The 22701-nt window shown below is 43.5% G+C and overlaps 1 protein-coding gene across 2 annotated transcripts in view; it reads left to right on the top strand.

Moving 5' to 3' along the window:
• Positions 1–979: 979 nt before the first annotated feature.
• LOC122930855 (circadian locomoter output cycles protein kaput-like) overlaps positions 980–22701 on the top strand; it is a 46801-nt gene continuing 25079 nt past the window's right edge. Inside the window, exons 1-2 of one of the 2 annotated variants that reach the window (XM_044284517.1) lie at positions 980–1024; positions 3934–4075. In XM_044284517.1, the coding sequence (XP_044140452.1) occupies positions 4054–4075 (22 nt within the window). In that variant the 5' untranslated portion in view covers positions 980–1024; positions 3934–4053. Of the gene's footprint in view, positions 1025–3748; positions 4076–22701 lie in introns of those variants that run through there. The other variant, XM_044284516.1, reaches the window with a different exon arrangement.

Below are 22701 nucleotides of genomic sequence, written 5' to 3'. Positions count from 1 at the left end.
CTGATATGCACGTTAGTGTGCAGTTCCGGGTCCTGGCGCAGGCGCACACCGGTTTTCCCAGCCCCTCGATGCATTTCTGGCCTTTGGAACGCACTGTGGAAAGACTGACCTTTGTCAAGATGAAACAGGCGTGGATCAGCCAGGATTTTCGTCCACCAATGGCTGATGCATCAGACTACATCATCCATGCTGCCTCACCCAACACTTTGACAAAAGAGACTGGTTTCTTCTGGCTACCTGCCTCCGCTACTATTCTGATGCTGACCGCCTGATGCCACACATCTGATGCCAAGTGCTCCTTCTTTCACCCACCATCTTCAGCTGATACTCGTATTGCCACCCACCTCCCCACTCTGTCACCAGGTCACTCTGTGGTTTCCTGATGCTGCTGCTACCTCAACACTATGTCACCTTGCCACTCTGTGGGCTCCTCCTGATGCTGCCGCCACCTCCAGACTCTGTCATTGGGCCACTCTGTGGTCTCATCATTCACAAGTCATCTCTGTTTTGGATCCACTCCTGTTTTTTTTTGGCATTAGCAATACTGATGGATTACTGACCAAATCCTGACCGAGTGAAGGCGGATGCTAAACAGACAGGATCCGTTTTTTGTGGGTTATTGTTCTGACGGATCAGAGGAAGGACAAAATAATCAGTGACGTCAACATAAACTTATTGCTGACACCCTCTCTGTCGGGGGGCTCTACTTGTATAAGCGTTTAAAGGGGTTGTCCAAGTTTTTTTTGTTCTTTATATGTTTCTAAATAATCAAATATAACAGCTTTGCCATGCACGTCTGCATTTGTTCCTTTCTCAGATTTCACTGAGGGTCACATGACCTGAGAGAGCTGTACACCAGATGTCACGGTGCTGGCCACGCCCCCTGCACTTCCGGCTGCTGCTTATTGCTCTCTCCCAACCCCTTCAGCAGCACAGACTCAGGGCTGAAGGCTTTATTGAGTAGCTACAGGCAGTGAGGAGACAAATGCTGGGCACAGGAGTTCTGCAGAGCATTGCACAACAGGTAGGGGGAGGATCCTGTGTGTATTAGCAATGTCATTATACAGCTGGGACCTACACATACAACATGCTGCTGAGTCTCCCAGCAGGCAGACATGTCGCTCAGGGCAGACTTATTCACTCCTTTTGCAGAGCACGGGGAGGGGCAGAGATTGTTGCTATTGCAGTTAAACAAATGGCCACAAGAGAACCAGGGAAATGAGAAAAAAAAAAAAAAAAAATTTACCTAAAACTTGCTTAGCTCAGTTATATATTGCTGCCCATCAGATTTACAGTGCTATATATTTTTTTTCATAATTCGGACAACCCCTTTAATAGAACAGGTTCTGTAGACATCTATGTGGAATCAGCTGCCGACGGTGTAAAAGGAGTGCGCTTCTTCTTGGCGCTAACATTCATACTTGAGTTATTTGGTCAGTTTTGGCTCCGTGACTGCCCAAATAAGTAAAGTGTGCAGTGATTCTAACAGCGACGCCTGTCATGTGCATGTCATACTGACTCATAGTATTATTTCACTACCAGAGCAGACTCCCTATGCATGTTACTGCAAGGCACAGTGTTCTACACCACTATAAAGGCTCTCTGCAGCCAGAAAATTTGCCGGGAATAAATTCGGATTAAACTAAATTTTTTCCCAAAAATTTGGCGAACCGGCTAATTGAATTTTTTCCAACTTTGCCCATCTCTATTCAGGAGCCAAGCCTACTCTCTAATTAGAACACTAAACCTCTGTGCCCTGGTTGGGACCCTGTGGATAAATCCAAAATAACAATCACAGTCAATTGACCACCAAATCCCTTTCGGGGTCCTAACTTGTATGTGATAAAACTACATACTTTATTATAATTTATTGAAAACTACAAAACTGGAAATGAACCAAACGTGTAAGGCTACTTTCACACTAGCGTTCGTCGGTCCGCTCGTGAGCTCCGTTGTAAGGGGCTCACGAGCGGACCCGAACGCAGCCGTCCAGCCCTGATGCAGTCTGAATGGAGCGGATCCGCTCAGACTGCATCAGTCTGGCGGCGTTCAGCCTCCGCTCCGCTCGCCTCCGCACGGACAGGCGGACAGCTGAACGCTGCTTGCAGCGTTCGGGTGTCCGCCTGGCCGTGCGGAGGCGTGCGGATCCGTCCAGACATACAATGTAAGTCAATTGGGACGGATCCGTTTGAAGATGCCACAATATGGCTCAATCTTCAGGCGGATCCGTCCCCCATTGACTTTACATTGAAAGTCTGGACGGATCCGTACGAGGCTATTTTCACACTTAGCTGTTATATGCTAAAATAATGCAGACGGATCCGTACTGAACGGAGCCTCCGTCTGCATTATTATGATCGGATCCGTTCAGAACGGATCCGATCGAACGCTAGTGTAAAAGTAGCCTAATTTAAAACTGTCAGGAGGGTGAAACAGGGGCCAGTTGTTCATTTCGCAGTACTAGGGTCAGTGTTGTGTATCAGCACTGTGATATTTATAAACACTTTTTTTTTATTGAATTGTGCGGTGTTTTTGTTGCCACAACTTTTCTTTTATTGACACTCATTAACATATATGTTTTATTTTTGACCGTGTGCACTGCCTTTTATTAACGCGTCAAATGCTTTATGGAGTGGATTTTCTATATAGCAGTTTCCTGTGGAGATGAGATGGGGCTTAATGCAATGCTCCTACTTGCTGCAATAGCACAGCCTCGTTCGGTTTACTTTCCTACCCACATTGTTACTTTAGATACAACCTGGTAGTAAATGTGTCGACTGCAGGAACTTCACTGCTTTGAACTGATGTTATAACTGTTGATATATAATAATGGAGCTAACCCACTATCTCACACACACATTCAGCTGGAACTTAACCCACACAATTCCGGTTCAAACACTGTTTGTTGTATGTGATTGTATAGGGCCAGCTACACTTTCCCTGCTCGATGATTGATGGCGTCCCTCTGCTCAGTCCTGGCTAAAAACTAACAGACACTACCCCTCCCGACATGTTTCACCGCATGTGCGGCTTCCTCAGGGGAGAATAAAACACCAGCACAATTCACTTTTTAAAAAAGTGTTTAAATAGCAAAACACTGACCCTAGTACTGCCGCTACCAGTGAAATGAACAACTGCCCCTCTTTCACCTCCTGACAGTTTTAAATTACACATTTGGTTCATTTTCGGTTTTGTCGTTTTTAATAAATTATAATAAAGTATGTAGTTTTATCATATACAAGTTAGGACTCCTAAAGGGATTTGGTGGTCAATTGACCGTGATTGTTATTTTACTCTCTAATTAGGTATCAGAGAGAGCTGAGCCTCTAGGTGTAATGACAACGCCTCCGTTGCTCCTAGAGGCTCATTTGTATATATTAAAACTTCATGTTTCTCAGTAATGCGGGCACATTTGAACATGGGACCAACTACAGATGTCTTCAGCTGCCAGGCACATGTAACAGGTCAGCCAGTGTCATAGGGGCAAATCTGCTGACAGATGCCCTTTAATATAGAGCAGGCATCCTCAAACTGCGGTCCTCCAGCTGTTGTAAAACTACAACTCCCACAATGCCCCGCTGTAGGCTGATACCTGTAGGCTGTTCGGGCATGCTGGGAGTTGTAGTTTTGCAACAGCTGGAGGGCCGCAGTTTGAGGATGCCTGATATAGAGCAATAATAAATCCACCCCAATGTGAGGAGTCAAGTGAGGCGTCTGACGGGCGATATCAGCTACAGCCTATGAACAAGCAGCTTCCTTTCCTAATACTTTCTCTCCTTTTAGGATCCACTTCCGATCGTAGCTTTCAAATCTGCATGCTGAAACCTGACCGTGTGGTCGTACCCTTACACTGAGCTCAGGGAAACTTACCCTAACATGGAGAGGAAGCTCCTTTCAGTCCTTTTAGATTTTGCAATGCTTTCTTTTATGCAGAGCAGGCTCCTCCCGATGTCCAGAAGAAGACGAACTGCAACTTCCTGACTGAGGTTTCATAACACAAGACAACATCGCTTGTGGAGAACAGCACTGCGATATTGTCCGCGGTATCTCAGCATGGAAACATTACAAGTCTCAGGTAAGGGATAACATACAGTGTAGTATCTATCTCCTATAGAAATTGTAACAGAGAGGGACATCATTGGCAGCTCAGTATCTATTTCTGTCTCATCTTGTGACTAGGGCTGAGTTCACACTTCCGTTATCTGGTCAGTTATTTCCATCAGTTATTGCAAGCCTACTCTGAGATCAGATGTAATGATTTGATTTAGGGCTCATGCACACAAACGTAATTTTCTTTCCGTGTCCATTAGTTTTTTTTTGTGGACTGTATGTGGAACCATTCACTTCAATTGGTCTGCAAAAAGAACAGAAGTTACTTCGTGTGCATTCCGTTTCTGTATCTCCGTATTTCTGTTCTGCAAAAAGATAGAACATGTCCAATTATTGCCCGCTTTACAGACAAGGATAGTACTGTTCTATGAAGGACCAGCTGTTCTGTTCCTCAAAATTACGGAATGCACCCGGATTTTTTGCGGATCCGTTTTTTGTGGACCGCAAAATACATACGGTCGTGTGCATGAGGCCTTACACCTATTCTGTGTTTTGACCCGCACCTGGCTTTGGTTCACAATAACTGATGTGTGAACAAGGCCTAATTTTAACCTCATCTATACTGACTTATTCAGCATTCAATTGTCATTATAACGTGAACGTATTATTAGAAAATTACTAGTAGTTCAAAGTGTAACTAAACATTCATAGAATTTTCTTTAAAACTATTCTAAATGCCCTAAAATTCATTTTTGTAATTCAGTATTTTATTAATTCATTTTACTGTCTTAAAGGGCTGTCTAAGGGCTCTTTCACACCTGCGTTCTTTTCTTCCGGCATAGAGTTCCGTCGTCGGGGCTCTATGCCGGAAGAATCCTGATCAGTTTTATCCTAATGCATTCTGATTGGAGAGAAATCCGTTCAGGATGCATCAGGATGTCTTCAGTTCCGCAACATGCTGCACTTTTTGCTCCGGCCAAAAATCCTGAAGACTTGCCGCAAGGCCGGATCCGGAATTAATGCCCCTTGAAAAATCACGGATGCACACAAGATTGTCATCCGTGTCCGTGATCCGTGTCTGTTTTTTCCTATCATTTCAATGGCAAACTTGACTTAGATTTTTTTTTCATTTTTCATGTCCGTGGATCCTCCAAAAATCAAGGAAGACCCACGGACGAAAAAACGGTCACGGATCACGGACCTACGGACCCCGTTTTTGCGGACCTTAAAGAAAAAACGGTCGTGTGCATGAGGCCTTATTCTGTATTTTATTAATTCATTTTACTGTCTTAAAGGGCTCTCTAAGACTTATATACTGATAATCTACCCCCTGAATAGATCATCAGTATCAGATCAGTGGGGGCCCCTGCCGATCAGCTGGTTGAGAAGGCAGCAGAGCTTGCAGTAGTGCCGCGGCCTTGTCCAGCTTTGCCTTGGCCATGTGACGTCACGGTCATTGGTCACATGGTCTAGGTGCTGGTCAATGAATGGGGCTGAGCTGCAATACCAAGCACAGCCACTATCAAATGGATGGTGCTGTGCTTAGAGAGCATGAGAAGGCTGCAGCGCGTCTGAGAGTGCCGGTGTGCTGTCTCAAACAGCTGACCAGTGCGGGTCCCGGTAGTCGGACTCCCACCAATCATATACTAATGGCATGAGTTGTAAAGTCTCAGAAAACCAATGACAAAGTAGGCCAGTATAGTGGTTTATGGATTCCGCAGTTCCACAGGAATAGGTGCTTTAGGGCTCATTCACATGCCTGTATGGTCGCCATGTCCATGTTGCGGACCACAAATAGCAGTCCACAATTCATGGGCACCAGCAGTGTCAATCCCGTATTGCAGTGCGGACCCATTGATTTGAATGGGTCTGCAATCCACAAGATGTGGCAAAAAAATAGGACAATGCCCTATGTTTTGCAGTGTGGAGGCACGGACCCGAAAGCCCATGGAAACGCTTTCCGAGGGCGTTCAGGTCCATGCCTCAGCTCCGCTCTGCATAGCACATCATAGTAGGAGACCCAGCGCTGACTTTAGCGGAGCAGGCACAGGAAGGAGTCCTGCATAGAACATCGCTACCTGTACCAGCTAAAGCTTAGCAGAGAACATAGGGTCTCCTACTATGATATACTAAGCAGAGCAGCGATGTGTGCTCCTGCTGGTACTGCTCTGACTGCAGCACCTGCTCCTGTAGAACTGTGCAGTCCATACACCGCTATAGTGCCATTAATAGCCTGCAACTTTGGGGGCCAATTTTGGAATTAAAGGGGTTTTCCATTTTGCATCAACATCCTTTAAAATAATCATTGATGAAGTTCGCTGTAATTTTGTGATGTATTTCTTTTCCCTTTATTGCTGCTATCCCCCATTCTGGGCTGTGGTCACGACTCCGGTCCCGGCTGTGATGGTAGCAGACCCAGACAAGTTCCATTACTAGCTTGTACACTCTCTCTGGGGCTGTATCTCTCCTGTTACTGGGGCTAATATGTCAGCCCCAGTTGCAGGAGAAATCAGCAGAAACTTTGTAATATATTCTATTAAAGAAAAAGACTTCGATCTGCTTTTTATCAGGCTGCTTCATTCTTTTCTGCTTGTTACATTGATGCCTATGGAAAGATGAAAGAAGCTGCTGGATGAGAGACAGACAACTTGCAGTTTCTTATCTCTGCTACATAACACTAGCACTTTTTACTCTACTATATCTAGTAAGATAAGGCTTTACAACTGCTCAGAGGCAAAAGCCTCCTCCTGTGTGGGAAGCTGGAGTTGGGTGTTATTAGAGATAAGCAGCTTGAGAAGCATGGCATTTATCATGTAGAGAAAGTTAATACCAGGCACTTACTAATGTATTGTGATTGTCCATATTGCTTCCTTTGCTGGCTCGATTCATTTTTCCATTACATTATACATGGCTCGTACGCAACGTGTCTGTGATTTGTGAAAGAGGCCTCAGGGTACAATGAAGTCTCAGCAGGATAAGGGCTCATGCCCACGAACGTATGCCGGACGTTGCCGTATTGCGGCGTGCGTACGGCGGGTCCGCAATACACGGGCGCTGGCCGTGTGCAACCTGGATCACGGATCTTGGAACCATTCACTTGAATGGGTCCTTACTTTTTTGCGGTGCGGACAGATCACGGACCCATTCAAGTTGAATGGGTCTGGATCTGTCTGCGGCAGCTGCACGGATGTTGCCTTGCATTGGGGACCGCAAATTGCGGTCCCCAATGCACGGAACGGCCAGCACACGGCCGTGTACATGAGCCCTTAGCCAGATTCCTCTATTTCTAAAACAAAAGCAGTGTGAGTGCAGATTTTGGGTATAAACAATCACATGACGCCACTGGGATCTGTAAATCACATAACCATATGTCGCTGCTGAGCGAAAACGAAACTGAAATATTAGGTATGAGAGAAACAAAAGCTTATTGTTAGAGAATCGAAACTTTACTGGGAAACCCAACAGTAATCAGGTCACTGCAGGAGGCGCACCGCGTGCAAGGAAAAACAGCAACAACAACATAGTTGCAACATTTAAAACAGGGAACAAACATTTCTCTTCTCCAGACACAGACTTCATGCCTAGGAATGTATTTTTTATCCAAGTGCCACATGCATTTTTCGTGGAGAGCACTCAGGTCATGCACACAGCCATGTTTTGGTGGATTCAGGAGGCCGCTCCACAAGTGCAGACGACAGCAGCCCTTTCTATTGATGGGAGTGAGAAAGATGCACACAAAAGGCAGCCATATTTTGCGGATTCATTTTTTACGAACTGAAATATGAACATGGCTGTGCAGATGAAGCCTTACATGCAAGGCTACCTTCACACTGGCGTTTCGGCTTTCCGTTCTCACAAGCGGTCCAAAACGGATCAGTTTTGCTCTTGATGCATTCTGAATGGATAAGGGTCTGCTCAGAATGCATCAGTTTGGCTCCGTTCCGCCTCCATTCCACTTTGACGAAACTGAGCCAAACGGATCCGTTTTCACTAACACAATATGGCACAATAGAAAACGGATCCGTTCCCCATTGACTTTCACTGGTGTTAAAGACAGATCCCTTTTGGCTATGGATGCATGCGGTTGTATTATCTGAACGGATGCGTTTGTGCAGATCCATGACAGATCCGCACTAAACGCGAGTGTGAAAGTAGCCTATAATGAATCTGAAAGACAGGAGATGTCCCCTTAGGGCTCATTCACATTAACGTAAGGGCTCCTTGTATGTGCTGCAGACCGCATACGGCGGTTCTTCAATACACGGGTCACCAGCAGTGTGCATTCCGCATCACAGATGTGGACCCATTCACTTGAATGGGTACACAAATCCGGAGATGCGGTGCGGAACGTAAGCACGGAACGGAGTGCTTCCGTGGTGTTCCGTTCCGTGCTTCCATTCCGCAAAAAAAAAAAAAAAAAAACTTCTTCTGTCTATTTGCGAAAAGGAAGGATCGCGGACACCATTCAAGTGAAGGGGTCTGCGACCCGCATGCGGCTGCCCCACGGTCTGTGCCCTGCAGCACGGGCACGGAACCATTACGTTCGTGTGAATAAGCCCTTAGGCTGGGTTCACATGTGATTGAAAATCAAGAGGAGAAGTCTGCTGTGGAGTTTCCTGTATTACATGTGGGTTTTTACAGCAGAAAAGCCATTGGATTTCACCCCCCCCATTGCAAAGGGTGAAATCCACAGGAGCAATCCGCTGTATAAATTGACCTGCTGCGGATTTCAGATCCACAATGCCACACCTTCCCTCATTTTTGTTTTTTGTATGCAGCATGTGGATGAAAATTCAGAAATTCTCATCCACTTTGCAACTCTGCGGATTTGCTGCATGAAAATTCACAACAGCAAATATGCAGCTAATCAGTTATGTGTGACTCCGGCCTTAGGGTACGGCCACACGGTCAGGTTTCCTAAAGCAGTTTTGGAAGCCAAAAGCAGGAGTGAATTCAAAACAGAGGAGAAGTCGCATTTGCCCTTTAAGGCTTATGCACATCACGTATCTGCAAAAAATACGGATGACATCCGTGTGCGTTCCGTATTTTGAGGAATGGAACAGCTGACCCCTAATAGAACAGTCCTATCCTTGTGTGTTATGCGGACAATAATTGAACATGTTCTATTTTTTTGCAGAACAGACATGCGGACATACGAAAATGGAATGCACATGGAGTAACTTCCGTTTATTTGCAGACTGTGAGGGATTAGCTCTCTTTCGAGGGTCACTCTCACAATTATCTCCACAAACAGCAGGGTTACAGGGCCAAACTTGTGCTTTAATCTCGCTCCAGAAAAACATAAATAATACAAAACAAACACCTGCCCGGCTAGGCTCTAACTAAACACATGATTAGTGATGAGCGAACTTGTGTTTTAAGTTCGGCTTCCGGTTAGCGGAGAATCCCGATATGGATTCCGAATACCGTTGTGGTCCGTGGTTGCGGAATCAATAATGGCCAATTATTGATTCCGCTACCACGGACCACAACGGAATTCGGAATCCATATCGGGATTCTCCGCTAACCCGAACCCGAACTTTAGACGCTGAACTTAAAACACAAGTTCGCTCATCACTAGATACAATCCCTGACTCACCTGTACAGTGCTGTTCAGATACAGCGTCAGGTCCGGCTTCCTCGGCCAAGCATATACCAACCCCCAGGCTGTAACGCGGTCAGTCCCGGCTATGTTGCAGCCTCGTGGTTTCTTTATTATGTTTTAACCCCCCAGGCTGTGTCCCAGCCTCGTGGTTTCTCAGCCTAGCCCGACCTCTGTTTGCAACCACGCCCCCAACTGACAGTAATCACCTGGAGATCCCTCATGCTAGGGAAAACCTGCCCTGGAATGGGAGGGGTGGATTGGGAAATCCCACTACCAACCTAGTTCCCAATCCAAGTAAAATCCAGCCCTTAAATACTAAGCAAAATAGCTCCAGCAACTATATTTGCTGAAGCCAGCACCACTCTGGAACTTTACTTATCTCACCCAGTTGAGGAACCTGGGTGAGATATACCCCTCTTCCGGGATCCTTATTCACTTTAGCGTTCACATCACCACAAGACCCATTGAAATGAATGGTTCTGCATACGTTCCCCCCAAAAAATCCCGACACGGACATGGAAAGAAAATACGTTGGTGTGCATGAGCTCTTATACTTTCTCCCTCCTTAACCCCTTAAGGACCGAGGACGTACCGGTACGCCCTATTTCCCGAGTCCTTAAGGACCGAGGACGTACCGGTACGTCCTGACTTAAAATCTGCATTCCGGCGCCGCGGGGGTTAATCGGAACGGGACGCCGGCTGAAATCATTCAGCCGGCATCCCGTAACAATGCAGGGGGGGGTCATTTGACCCCCCCGTGTCGGCGATCGCAGCAAACCGCAGGTCAATTCAGACCTGCGGTTTGCTGCGCTTTTTGCAGTTTCTGATCCCCGCGGTCCCTGACCGCGGGGATCAGAAACTTCAGAGTGCCTAAAATCAATATTGCGCACCCCCCCCCTGCACCCCTGCATGATTTGATGGCGGCGGGTGGTGCAGGGGGGGTGTCGCAGGCAGTGGGGGCGTTGCGGGAGGCGGGCGGTGCGGCAGGCGGGATCGCGATCCCCCGCCCGCCTCCCATTGCATAATCGTTGGCGTCTAGTGGGTTATACCAGGGTGCCAGCACATTGCTGGCACCCTGGTATAAACGGCTGACATCGGTGATGCGATGTCAGCCGTTTAACCCTTTCCATGCAGCGGTCCGTACGGACCGCTGTATGGAAAAGGTTAACAGCGCAAGGAGCTCCCTCCCTCTCCGATCGGGGGGCTGCTGTGCCTTTGCAGCCCCCCGATGGGAGAGGGAGAGAGCCCCCAGAGAGCCCCCCGAAGCCCCGTCCTCACCCTTCCCCGTCTGCGAAGTTGTGACAGACGGGGAAGGTTCCCATGGCAACAGGACGCCTGCTCAGGCGTCCTGCTGTCCATGGTGCTGAACAGATCTGTGCTGAAAGCATAGATCTGTTCAGTGTAAGTAAAATACAGTGCAGAAACCTATATAGGTTCTGTACTGTATTTTACAGACATCAGACCCACTGGATCTTCAAGAACCAAGTGGGTCTGGGTCCAATTTTTTTTTAAAAAAGTGAAAAAAGTTAAGATAAAATAAAAAAACATTTATCACTGAATAAAAATAAAAATAAAAAAATACACTACACATATTAGGTATCGCCGCGTCCGTAACGACCTGATCTATAAAACGGTCATGTTACTTTCCCCGCACGGTGAACGCCATAAAAATAAAAAAATAAAAACTATGAGAAAATTGAAATTTTGCCCACCTTACTTCCCAAAAAAGGTAATAAAAGTGATCAAAAAAGTCGCATGTACGCCAAAATAGTACCAATAAAACCGTCATCTCATCCCGCAAAAAATGAGACCCTACTCAAGATAATCGCCCAAAAACTGAAAAAACTATGGCTCTTAGACTATGGAAACACTAAAACATGATTTTTTTTGTTTCAAAAATAAAATAATTGTGTAAAACTTTTATAAATAAAAATAAAGTATACATATTAGGTATCGCCGCGTCCGTATCGACCGGCTCTATAAAATTATCACATGACCTAACCCCTCAGGTGAGCACCGTAAAAAAAAAGAAAAAAAAAAGTGTAAAAAAAGCAATTTTTTGCCATCTTACGTCACAAAAAGTGTAATAGCAAGCGATCAAAAAGTCATATGCACCCCAAAATAGTGCCAATCAAACCGTCATCTCATCCCGCAAAAAATTAGACCCTACTCAAGATAATCGCCCAAAAACTGTAAAAACTATGGCTCTTAGACTATGGAGACACTAAACAATTTTTTGGTTTTAAAAATGAAGTTATTGTATAAAACTTACATAAATAAAAAAAATTGTATACATATTAGGTATCGCCGCGTCCGTGACAACCTGCTCTATAAAATTACCACATGATCTAACCTGTCAGATGAATGTTGTAAATAACAAAAAAAAAAAACGTGCCAAAAAAGCTATTTCTTGTTACCTTGCCGCACAAAAAGTGTAATATAGAGCAACCAAAAATCATATGTACCCTAAACTAGTACCAACAATACTGCCACCCTATTCCGTACTTTCTAAAATGGGGTCACTTTTTTGGAGTTTCTACTCTAGGGGTGCATCAGGGGGGCTTCAAATGGGACATGGTGTCAAAAAAACTGTCCAGCAAAATCTGCCTTCCAAAAACCGTATGGCATTCCTTTCCTTCTGCGCCCTGCCTGTGTGCCCGTACAGCAGTTTACGACCACATATGGGGTGTTTCTGTAAACTACAGAATCAGGGCCATAGATAATGAGTTTTGTTTGGCTGTTAACCCTTGCTTTGTAACTGGAAAAAAAATATTAAAATGGAAAATCTGCCAAAAAAGTGAAATTTTGAAATTGTATCTCTATTTTCCATTAAATCTTGTGCAACACCTAAAGGGTTGACAAAGTTTGTAAAATCAGTTTTGAATACCTTGAGGGGTGTAGTTTCTTAGATGGGGTCACTTTTTTGGAGTTTCTACTCTAGGGGTGCATCAGGGGGGCTTCAAATGGGACATGGTGTCAAAAAAACTGTCCAGCAAAATCTGGCTTCCAAAAACCATACGGCGCACCTTTCACTCTACGCCCCGCTGTGTGGCCGTACAGTAGTTTACGGCCACATTTGGGGTGTTTCTGTAAACAGCAGAGTCAGGGCAATAAAGATACAGTCTTGTTTGGCTGTTAACCCTTGCTTTGTTAGTGGAAAAAATGGGTTAAAATGGAAAATTAGGCAAAAAAATGAAATTCTCAAATTTCATCCCAATTTGCCAATAACTCTTGTGCAACACCTAAAGGGTTAACGAAGTTTGTAAAATCAGTTTTGAATACCTTGAGGGGTATAGTTTCTTAGATGGGGTCACTTTATGGAGTTTCTACTCTAGGGGTGCATCAGGGGGCTTCAAATGGGACATGGTGTCAAAAAAACTGTCCAGCAAAATCTGGCTTCCAAAAACCATACGGCGCACCTTTCACTCTACGCCCCGCTGTGTGGCCGTACAGTAGTTTATGGACACATATTGGGTGTTTCTGTAAACAGCAGAGTCAGGGCAATAAAGATACAGTCTTGTTTGGCTGTTAACCCTTGCTTTGTTAGTGGAAAAAATGGGTTAAAATGGAAAATTAGGCAAAAAAATGAAATTCTCAAATTTCATCCCAATTTGCCAATAACTCTTGTGCAACACCTAAAGGGTTAACGGAGTTTGTAAAATCAGTTTTGAATACCTTGAGGGGTGTAGTTTATAGAATGGGGTCATTTTTGGGCGGTTTCTATTATGTAAGCCTCGCAAAGTGACTTCAGAGCTGTAGTGGTCCCTAAAAATTGGGTTTTTGTAAATTTCTGAAAAATTTCAAGATTTGCTTCTAAACTTCTAAGCCTTGTAACATCCCCAAAAAATAAAATATCATTCCCAAAATAATTCAAACATGAAGTAGACATATGGGGAATGTTAAGTCATCACAATTTTTGGGGGTATTACTATGTATTACAGAAGTAGAGAAACTGAAACTTTGAAATTTGCTAATTTTTCAAAATTTTTGGTAAATTAGGTATTTTATTATGCAAAAAAATTATTTTTTTTGACTTTATTTTACCAGTGTCATGAAGTACAATATGTGACGAAAAAACAATCTCAGAATGGCCTGGATAAGTCAAAGCGTTTTAAAGTTATCAGCACTTACAGTGACACTGGTCAGATTTGCAAAAAATGGCCTGGTCCTTAAGGTGAAAATGAGCCCGGTCCTTAAGGGGTTAAGGCCCCTTTTACACGGAAGAGAATTCCTCGCGGGTGTAATGCGTGAGGTGAACACATTGCACCAGCACTGAATCTGGACCCTTTCACTTCAATTGGGCTGTGCAGATGAGCGGTGATTTTCACGCATCACTTGTGCATTGCGTGAGAATCGCAGCATGTTCTATATTCTGCGTTTTTTCATGCAACGCAGGCCCCATAGAAATGAATGGGACTGCGTGAAAATCGCAAGCAAGTGCGGATGCGGTGTGATTTTCACGCATGGTTGCTAGGAGATTATAGGGATGAGCAACCCCGGACCCCATTAATTTCTATTCACTGTATTATTTTTCCTTATTACATTGTTATAAGAGAAAATAATAGCATTCTTAATACAGAATGCTTAGTAAAATTGTGCCTCAAGGGGTTAAAAAATAAAAAAAATTACTCGCCTCATCCAATTGATCGCACAGCCGGCATCGTCTTGTTTCTTCTTCTTTCAGGACCTGCAAACGGACCTTTGATGACGAAGATCCTTCTATCTTCATTCAGCAGGACCTGCGCTGCCGTCACCAAGCTCACCACGTGGTGAGCGCAATTACGTCATCAAAGGTCCTTTTGCAGGTCCTGAAAGAAGACGATGCCGGCTGCGCGATCAAGTGGATGAGGTGAGTTATGCTTTTATTATGTTTTAAGCCTCAATTGCCATTTTACTTAGCATTCTGTATTAAAGAATGCTATTATTTTCCCTTATAACCATGTTAAAATGGAAAATAATAAAATCTACAGAACACCAAACCCAAACCCGAACTTCAGTGAAGAAGTCCGGGTTCGGGTCTGGGTACCACATTCAGTTTTTTCTCACACGCGTGCAAAACGCATTGCACTTGCGTGGAACAAACTGACCATCGGATCGCAATCGCAGACAAAACTGACTGCAATTGCGTGCCTACTCGCGCAGGTTTCGCGCAATGCACCCTGAACACATCCGGCCCTCACCGGCGACGCCCGTGTGAAGGGGGCCTAAGATCCACTCCTGATTTTGGCTTCCAAAACTGCATGCAGATTTGTGACCGTGTGGCCGTTCCCTAAGCCCTGGTTCACACTTGAGCGTTTTACAGCGCGTTTTAACGCGCTGAAAAACGCCCTACGCTCAAAAAAGTTCTTGAGCTTCTTTGGGGCGTTTTGTCGCGCGTTCCCGTACATAGACTTTCTGGAACGCGCGACAATGGGCGTTCGCTTGTCTCTGTATGCGCGATTGTAAACGCCAGTACAATCGCGCATACAGAGCGCTCCTTTCAGAACGCTCAGGTGTGAACCCAGCGTAAAGTTGAAAGTGTTTTGTACGGCTTTCCAGGTATGTTCACATTCAACAGATTTGTTGCAGAAATTTCAGAAATTGTTATGTACATCTGGATGGGATCTGAAAAAATCCATTCACATACTTGAGAAACAGTCCCAATCAGAAGGTGCGTTAAAAAAAGATTTTCAGTCACAGAAATCTCTGCAAGAAATCTGGGGAACCGTCCTCCTGTTAATATTTGCAGTGAGAACTGCAATATCGTGCCAAAGAATTACGTCCTGATAATCCAGAGTGTAGCAGCGACGTGGCTTTTTTTTTCTGCAGCAGTTCAGCCGGATCCACTGCAGGTTTTCTATTGCGGAAAATACGCAGCAGCCTCTTTACATGTAAACGTAGTGTAAATCCGCAGCAATTCATGCCTTTAGAATGCAGTGCGTGAAATATCTGGAAATCTACATTTCAAGAACTAAATCCACAGAAAAGTCTGCTCAGTTTGACACAGATTTGGCCACTACAAATTTTTATTGCCAGACACTCTACGCTACAAGTGATTGGGACGTTAAATCCAGCCAAAAAATCTGCAAAAAAGAAAATTAACATGAACTACGTGCAAATTTTGCTGCAGAAATGGCTGTGGATCTCGCCCTATACATTGCAAAGGGCAAAATAAATTGATATGCTGCAGATTTCAAATCTTTATTGCAGGTTTTTTACATTGCAGATTTTATAGATCATACGAGTGTATTACTGTACTGCGGCTATGGCACAAAGCGCACGGCGTCACAGCAACTAATGACGCTGTGCGCTCCTGCACTAAGTCCGGTATCTCACGGACCGTGTTCCACGGATGTCTGCATGAGGCTTTACAGTATATAGCACTAACATGTTCCACAGTGCTCTACAGACATTATCATCACTGTCCCCAAGGGAGATCACAATCTAAGAGGCGTTGTTCACAGAAAGTAACAATTACAGGCAATTAAACAGGTGTATATTCCTATATAAAAGTCACATCTTGTTCTTTTGTTTCCATGTAATCTTATCAGGTGTAGCTAAGCAGCTCAGAATATAAAGCAGAAAATATACAAGAAGTATTTGCTGTATAACTATAAGGGGCACCTATTAATTTTTGTTTATTTATTCACTTTTATTTACTTTACTCACTTATATAGTGCTGACATATTCCGCAGCTCCTTATAGACATTATCATTGGGGCCCCTACACACTTGAAATTGGTCTGGAGTATTTCCATTTTTTACATGCCACATGCTGTTTTTATGGTGTTTTTTGTCTAGCAGCCTTTTTTCTAAACAACAACATTTTTTTTTAAAGCAAGAGACCTAAAAAATGCCACCACACATTAACATATGTAGTAGCAAACAAATATGTGTCCTGCATTTCTTATTTCCCCTAGACCAGGGATCTCAAACTGCGGCCCTCCAGCTGTTGCAAAACTACAATTCCCAGCATGCCCGGACAGCCTACAGGTATCAGCCTACAGCAGGGCATTGTGGGAGTTGTAGTTTTGCAACAGCTGGAGGGCCGCAGTTTGAGATGCCTGCCCTAGACTTTCAGCTGACATCTGGATTTGGTGTTTTTACTACAAAAAATACACCAAAAATTGCAGGTACAATAATACCACTAAAAACGCACAAGTGCAGAAAAATGGCATTTAAAATCTATGTGTGAACCCTCCCTAAAAGAAAAAAATAACTGTATCAGGAAAACCTATTGTGCAGGATATGAGAAGAATCTTTTTAATGGTAAAGTTGTTGCCACATGTACTAAAGGGGCCACATAGTATGGTTTAAAAAAGACCATCAAAATTCAACCAAAGGATTGGTGGATTTTTTTAGGAGAAGCGTGGTGAGAATTATACTGCAACACATTTGTGTGTCAGTGTGAGCACTGCATAGGCTGACGCTCCATAGCAGATTGCTCTCCTGCTTGTACCAAAGCTGCTACGGTGTGCTATGGAGCTCCTGCCCTGTGCTTGCTATGCTCTGCCAATAGCCTGCATACCTAGGGTACAGGTAGCGGTGGGCCTGGCATTTCTGGTGCCCTTAGGCCCCTTTCACACGGGCGAGTATTCCACTCGGATGCGATGCGTGAGTTGAACGTATTGCACCCGCACTGAATCCCGACCCATTCATTTCTATGGGGCTGTTCACATGAGCGAGTGATTTTCACGCATCACTTATGCGTTGCGTGAAAATCGCAGCATGCCCTTTTCCGTGCGTTTTTCACCTAACGCAGGCCCCATAGAAATGAATGGGGTTGCGTGAAAATCGCAAGCATCCGCAAGCAAGTGCGGATGCGGTGCGATTTTCACGCACGGATGCTAGAAGACGATCGGGATGGAGACCCGATCATTATTATTTTCCCTTATAACATGGTTAGAAGGGAAAATAATAGCATTCTGAATACAGAATGCATAGTACAATAGCGCTGGAGGGGTTAAAAAAATAATAATTTAACTCACCTTAATCCACTTGATCGCGCAGCCCGGCATCTCTTCTGTCTGTCTTCTGTGCTGTGTGGAGGAACAGGACCTGTGGTGACGTCACTCCGGTCATCACATGATCCATCACCATGGTAAAAGATCATGTGATGGATCATGTGATGACCGGAGTGACGTCACCACAGGTCCTGTTCCTCCACACAGCTAAGATGAAGACAGAAGGAGATGCCGGCTTCGCGACCAAGTGGACTAAGGTGAGTTAAATTATTATTTTATTTTTCTTAACCCCTCCAGCACTATTGTACTATGCATTCTGTATTCAGAATGCTATTATTTCCCCTTATAACCATGTTATAAGGGAAAATAATACAATCTACAGAACACCGATCCCAAGCCCGAACTTCTGTGAAGAAGTTTGGGTTTGGGTACCAAACATGCACGATTTTTCTCACGCGATTTGCACTCGCGGGGAAAAATCGCACGTGTTCCTGCAACGCACCCGCACATTTTCCCGCAACGCCTGTGTGAAAGAGGCCTAAGCCTGACGGCTAGCCAGTAATCGCTATTCCCGGCAGCGGTTCCCTATCTGTCATCAGATACAGATAAAAGCTGTGGCCTGGGCCGATTCTAGCATTTCTGCTGCCTAAGGTAAAAACTGACGCCCACCCCACCCCGTGCCAAATTCTTAATCCAACCCCTCCCCAGCCCTACTGCTAAAGTCATATTGGAATTGGACATTACATGCAGCACAACATACTTCTCACATGCAGTGATGTCTGATGTAGATGTTCTCTTTCCTTATCTTCTCTATTCAGACCAGACAAAGTATTTCAGCCGAGTCTCATCTCTGCAGAGTTTACCACACAGACATCTTAGTTTACTCACATTTCCATCATCCCTTCTCCTGGTGACCTAATAGTACTATCCTGCTACGATGACCAATACTGTGCCCACTGTGCTCCCAAATACAATACTTACAAAATAACAGTGACATACAGATAGTCTCCAAAGTGCTCCCAAAAGTCCCACAAATAGTAAAAATTCTCTCTCAGAGTGCACTCATTAATAATAGTGCCCCTAATAGTGATAATGCTTTCCAAAACTGCAATGCCCTCCATGTTGTGCCCAATAACAATGCCCCCACAGTATCCCCAGTAGTAGTAGTGCAGTTTTTATTATATATCCTGTTGATAAAGAAATTGGTAAAAGCAATTTTTGTATTTTTTGTGTAATACCAGTATTTTCTAAAACAGACATGTCAGAGGAGGTGACAGAGCCAGTGACATTTTCTCTTTAATTTTTTTCTCTGTCTGGCCCAGACCACCATGACAACTTCTGCTGATGACTGTAAAGTTTGCTGCAGAGATACCGTTTGTTCCTCACTGCTTCAGCTATCACCAGCTTCTATAGCAACTTAATTAAATTCAGACCCCAGACCAGCTCACATAAATAAATACAGGCCCAGGAATAAACACAAATCCCCAAAACCCAGGCTGCCCCAATCCCTTAAAGTATTAAGATATGTTCACATAGGGTAGATAAAGTGCAGATTTTCCATGTGGATTTTCCATGCAAGACATCTGCAGTGTGCAGTGGATAAGAATTTTAGCACTTGAGGACTGCCAGAAGATGTTAAACATCTGGTGTTTCTACATATAAGTTCGGAAGAATGTCTCTGTCCGTCCTTGCAGAGTTTACAGCTGCATTGAGAACTTGCAGCTACAGGAACATAGAAGCAGTTTTCAGTAACAGGCGGGAGTTCTAATTAGAGAGCAAAGATGGTTACATGACTTAGGAATTAGGATATATCCATATAGTGTATAAAAATCTGCAGAGTAAGGGTACTTTCACACTAGCATTAAAGTTTTCCGGTATTGAGTTCCGTCCTAGGGGCTCAATACCGGATAAAAACGCTTTAGTTTGGTCCCCATTCATTGACAAAACTGAACTGAACAGAACGGAATGCACCAAAATGCATTCCGTTCCGTTTTGTTTAGTTTCCAGACCGGAGAGAAAAGCGCAGCATGCTGCTTTTTTCTTTTTGTCCCTGGGATGTGAAGCAAAAGAGATCCGTCATAACCCCCAATGCAAGTCGATGGGGACGGATCCGTTTTCTCTGACACAATACAAAACAAATCCGTCCTCCATTGAATTTCAATGGAGTTCAAAACAGATCCGTTTTGGCAATGTTAAAAAAAAAGTTAAAGATAATACAACCTGATCCGTTCAAACTGATGCAGATGGTTGTATTATCAGTAACTGAAGCGTTTTTGATGAACCCTTCCGGATCCAGCAATAACGCTAGTGTGAAAGTAGCCTTATATGCAGTGGAGTTTGCTGTGGATCCATGGAACTCTACATGACAGACTGCAGATCTGCACTGTTTCTAATAGTGTGGGAATGAAATTTATTTTAATCTTTCACTTTGCTGCTATTGTAAATTGCTACTGATTTTCCAGCTGCAATTCTGTGGTCCAGGGCAGAATTCAGACCCAAGACGCTATCAAGAGACCCCCTAAATTAATACAGAGCCCATACACTTTTACTCTCCCCTTCGGCTTGATGACCTCCAGAGGCATCATAGTTACACTGGGTTCACACCTGAGCGTTCGCGATGGAGCGCTCTGTATGCGCGATTGTACCGGCGTTTGCAATCGCGCATGCAGAGACAAGCGAACGCCCATTGTCGCGCGTTCCCGAAAGTCTATGTACAGGAACGCGAGACAAGACGCCCCAAAGAAGCTCATGTACTTCTTGGGGCGTCGGGCGTTTTACAGCGCGATCGTACGCGCTGTAAAACGCCCAGGTGAGAACCATGCCGATAGGGAAGCATTGGTTTCTCCTTGTTGAGCGTTTTACAGCGCGTAGGATCGTGCTGTAAAACGCTCAGGTGTGAACCCAGCCTGAGTGTTGGGCTGCTCGGCTGAATATCGCGTGTGCTCAAAGTTTTCAGTAGGGTTCAAACTCACAACCTTTTACAGTACAGCCAAGAAGCTTAACCCCTACACTATAGAGCTGCATGGCCAGTTACTTTAAAAAATAAATAAATAAATACGAGACTTCTGCTATATAGGAATACTTACTAGTAGTAAGTATTCCTATACAGCAGAAGTCTCGTATTTATTTATTTTTTAACAACTGGCCATGCAGCTTCAAACATAGAAGAGGATTCTTTACGGTAAGAGCAGTGAGACTATGGAACTCTCTGCCTGAGGAGGTGGTGATGGTGAGTACAATAAAGGAATTCAAGAGGGGCCTGAATGTATTTCTGGAGTGTAATAATATTACAGGCTATAGCTACTAGAGAGGGGTCGTTGATCCAGGGAGTCATTCTGATTAGAGTCGGAAAGGAATTTTTTATTCCCCTAAAGTGGGGAAAATTGGCTTCTACCTCACAGTTTTTTTTTTTTGCCTTCCTCTGGATCAACTTGCAGGATAACAGGCCGAACTGGATGGACAAATGTATTTTTCGGCCTTACGTACTATGTTACTATAGTGTAGTGGTTAAAGTACTTGGCTATAATTTAGAAGGTTGTGAATTCAAATCCCACCATAAACATTTCAGAATAGAGGCTAAATTAAATTTATATAATTTTAGTTTTTTTTTGTAATTTGTAAAAAATTTGCAATTACAAAAAAAAACTATATATATATATATATATATATATATATATATATATATATATATATATGAAAAAAATCATACTTATGGTATATATGAATGCATAATATGTGGGAAACTACTACTGATGTTTTTGCCATAATATATTTACATATATTATAATATATTATATATTCTAAATACATAATAATATATGTAAATATATTATGGCTAAAAACGTATATATATGTTTAAATTAAATTTAGCCTTTATTTCTGTAAAGTTCCTGACGGGATTCAAACTCACAGCCTTCTACTTTACAGCCCAGAATGTTAACCACTACACTGTAGAGCTGCATGGCAAGTTGCTTGAAAAAAATAAATAAAAATGAGACCTGCTGTATAGGAATACTTGCTACTAGTAAGGATTCCTATACAGCAGAAGTGTCATATATTATTATTATTTTTTTTTTTATAACTAGCCATGCAGCAATATAGTGTAGCGGTTAAGATTCTTGGCTGTAATGTAGAAGAAACTTTTCAGAAATTGAGGCTAAATTATATTTAACCCCTTAAGGACTCAGCCCTATTTCACCTTAAGGACTTTTTTGCAAATCTGACCAGTGTCACTTTAAGTGCTCATAACTTTAAAACGCTTTGACTTATCCAGGCCATTCTGAGATTGTTTTTTCGTCACATATTGTACTTCATGACACTGGTAAAATGAAGTCAAAAAAATTATTTTTTTTGCATAAAACAATACCTAATTTACAAAAAATATGGAAAAATGTGCAAATTTCAAAGTTTCAGTTTCTCTACTTCTGTAATACATAGTAATACCCCCAAAAATTGTGATGACTTTGCATTCCCCATATGTCTACTTCAGGTTTGAATTATTTTGGGAATGATATTTTATTTTTTGGGGATGTTACAAGGTTTAGAACTTTAGAAGCAAATATTGAAATTTTTCAGAAATTTACAAAAACCCAATTTTTAGGGACCACTACAGTTCTGAAGTCACTTTGCGAGGCTTACATAATAGAAACCACCCAAAAATTACCCCATTCTATAAACTACACCCCTCAAGGTATTCAAAACTGATTTTACAAACTTTGTTAACCCTTTAGGTGTTGCACAAGAGTTATTGGCAAATGGGGATGAAATTTGAGAATTTCATTTTTTTGCCTAATTTTCCATTTTAACCCATTTTTTCCACTAACAAAGCAAGGGTTAACAGCCAAACAAGACTGTATCTTTATTGCCCTGACTCTGCCGTTTACAGAAACACCCCATATGTGGCTGTAAACTACTGTACGGCCACACAGCGGGGCGTAGAGTGAAAGGTGCGCCGTTTGGTTTTTGGAAGCCTGATTTTGCTGGACTGTTTTTTTTACACCATGTCCCATTTGAAGCCCCCTGATGCACCCCTAGAGTAGAAACTCCCTAAAAGTGACCCCATCTAAGAAACTACACCCCTCAAGGTATTCAAAACTGATTTTAC

Source organism: Bufo gargarizans, chromosome 3 (assembly GCF_014858855.1).
Source record: "Bufo gargarizans isolate SCDJY-AF-19 chromosome 3, ASM1485885v1, whole genome shotgun sequence".
Classification (NCBI taxonomy): Eukaryota; Metazoa; Chordata; class Amphibia; order Anura; family Bufonidae; genus Bufo; species Bufo gargarizans.
Note: the sequence above shows the minus strand (reverse complement) of the source record. Positions and strands in the feature narration are given on the sequence as shown.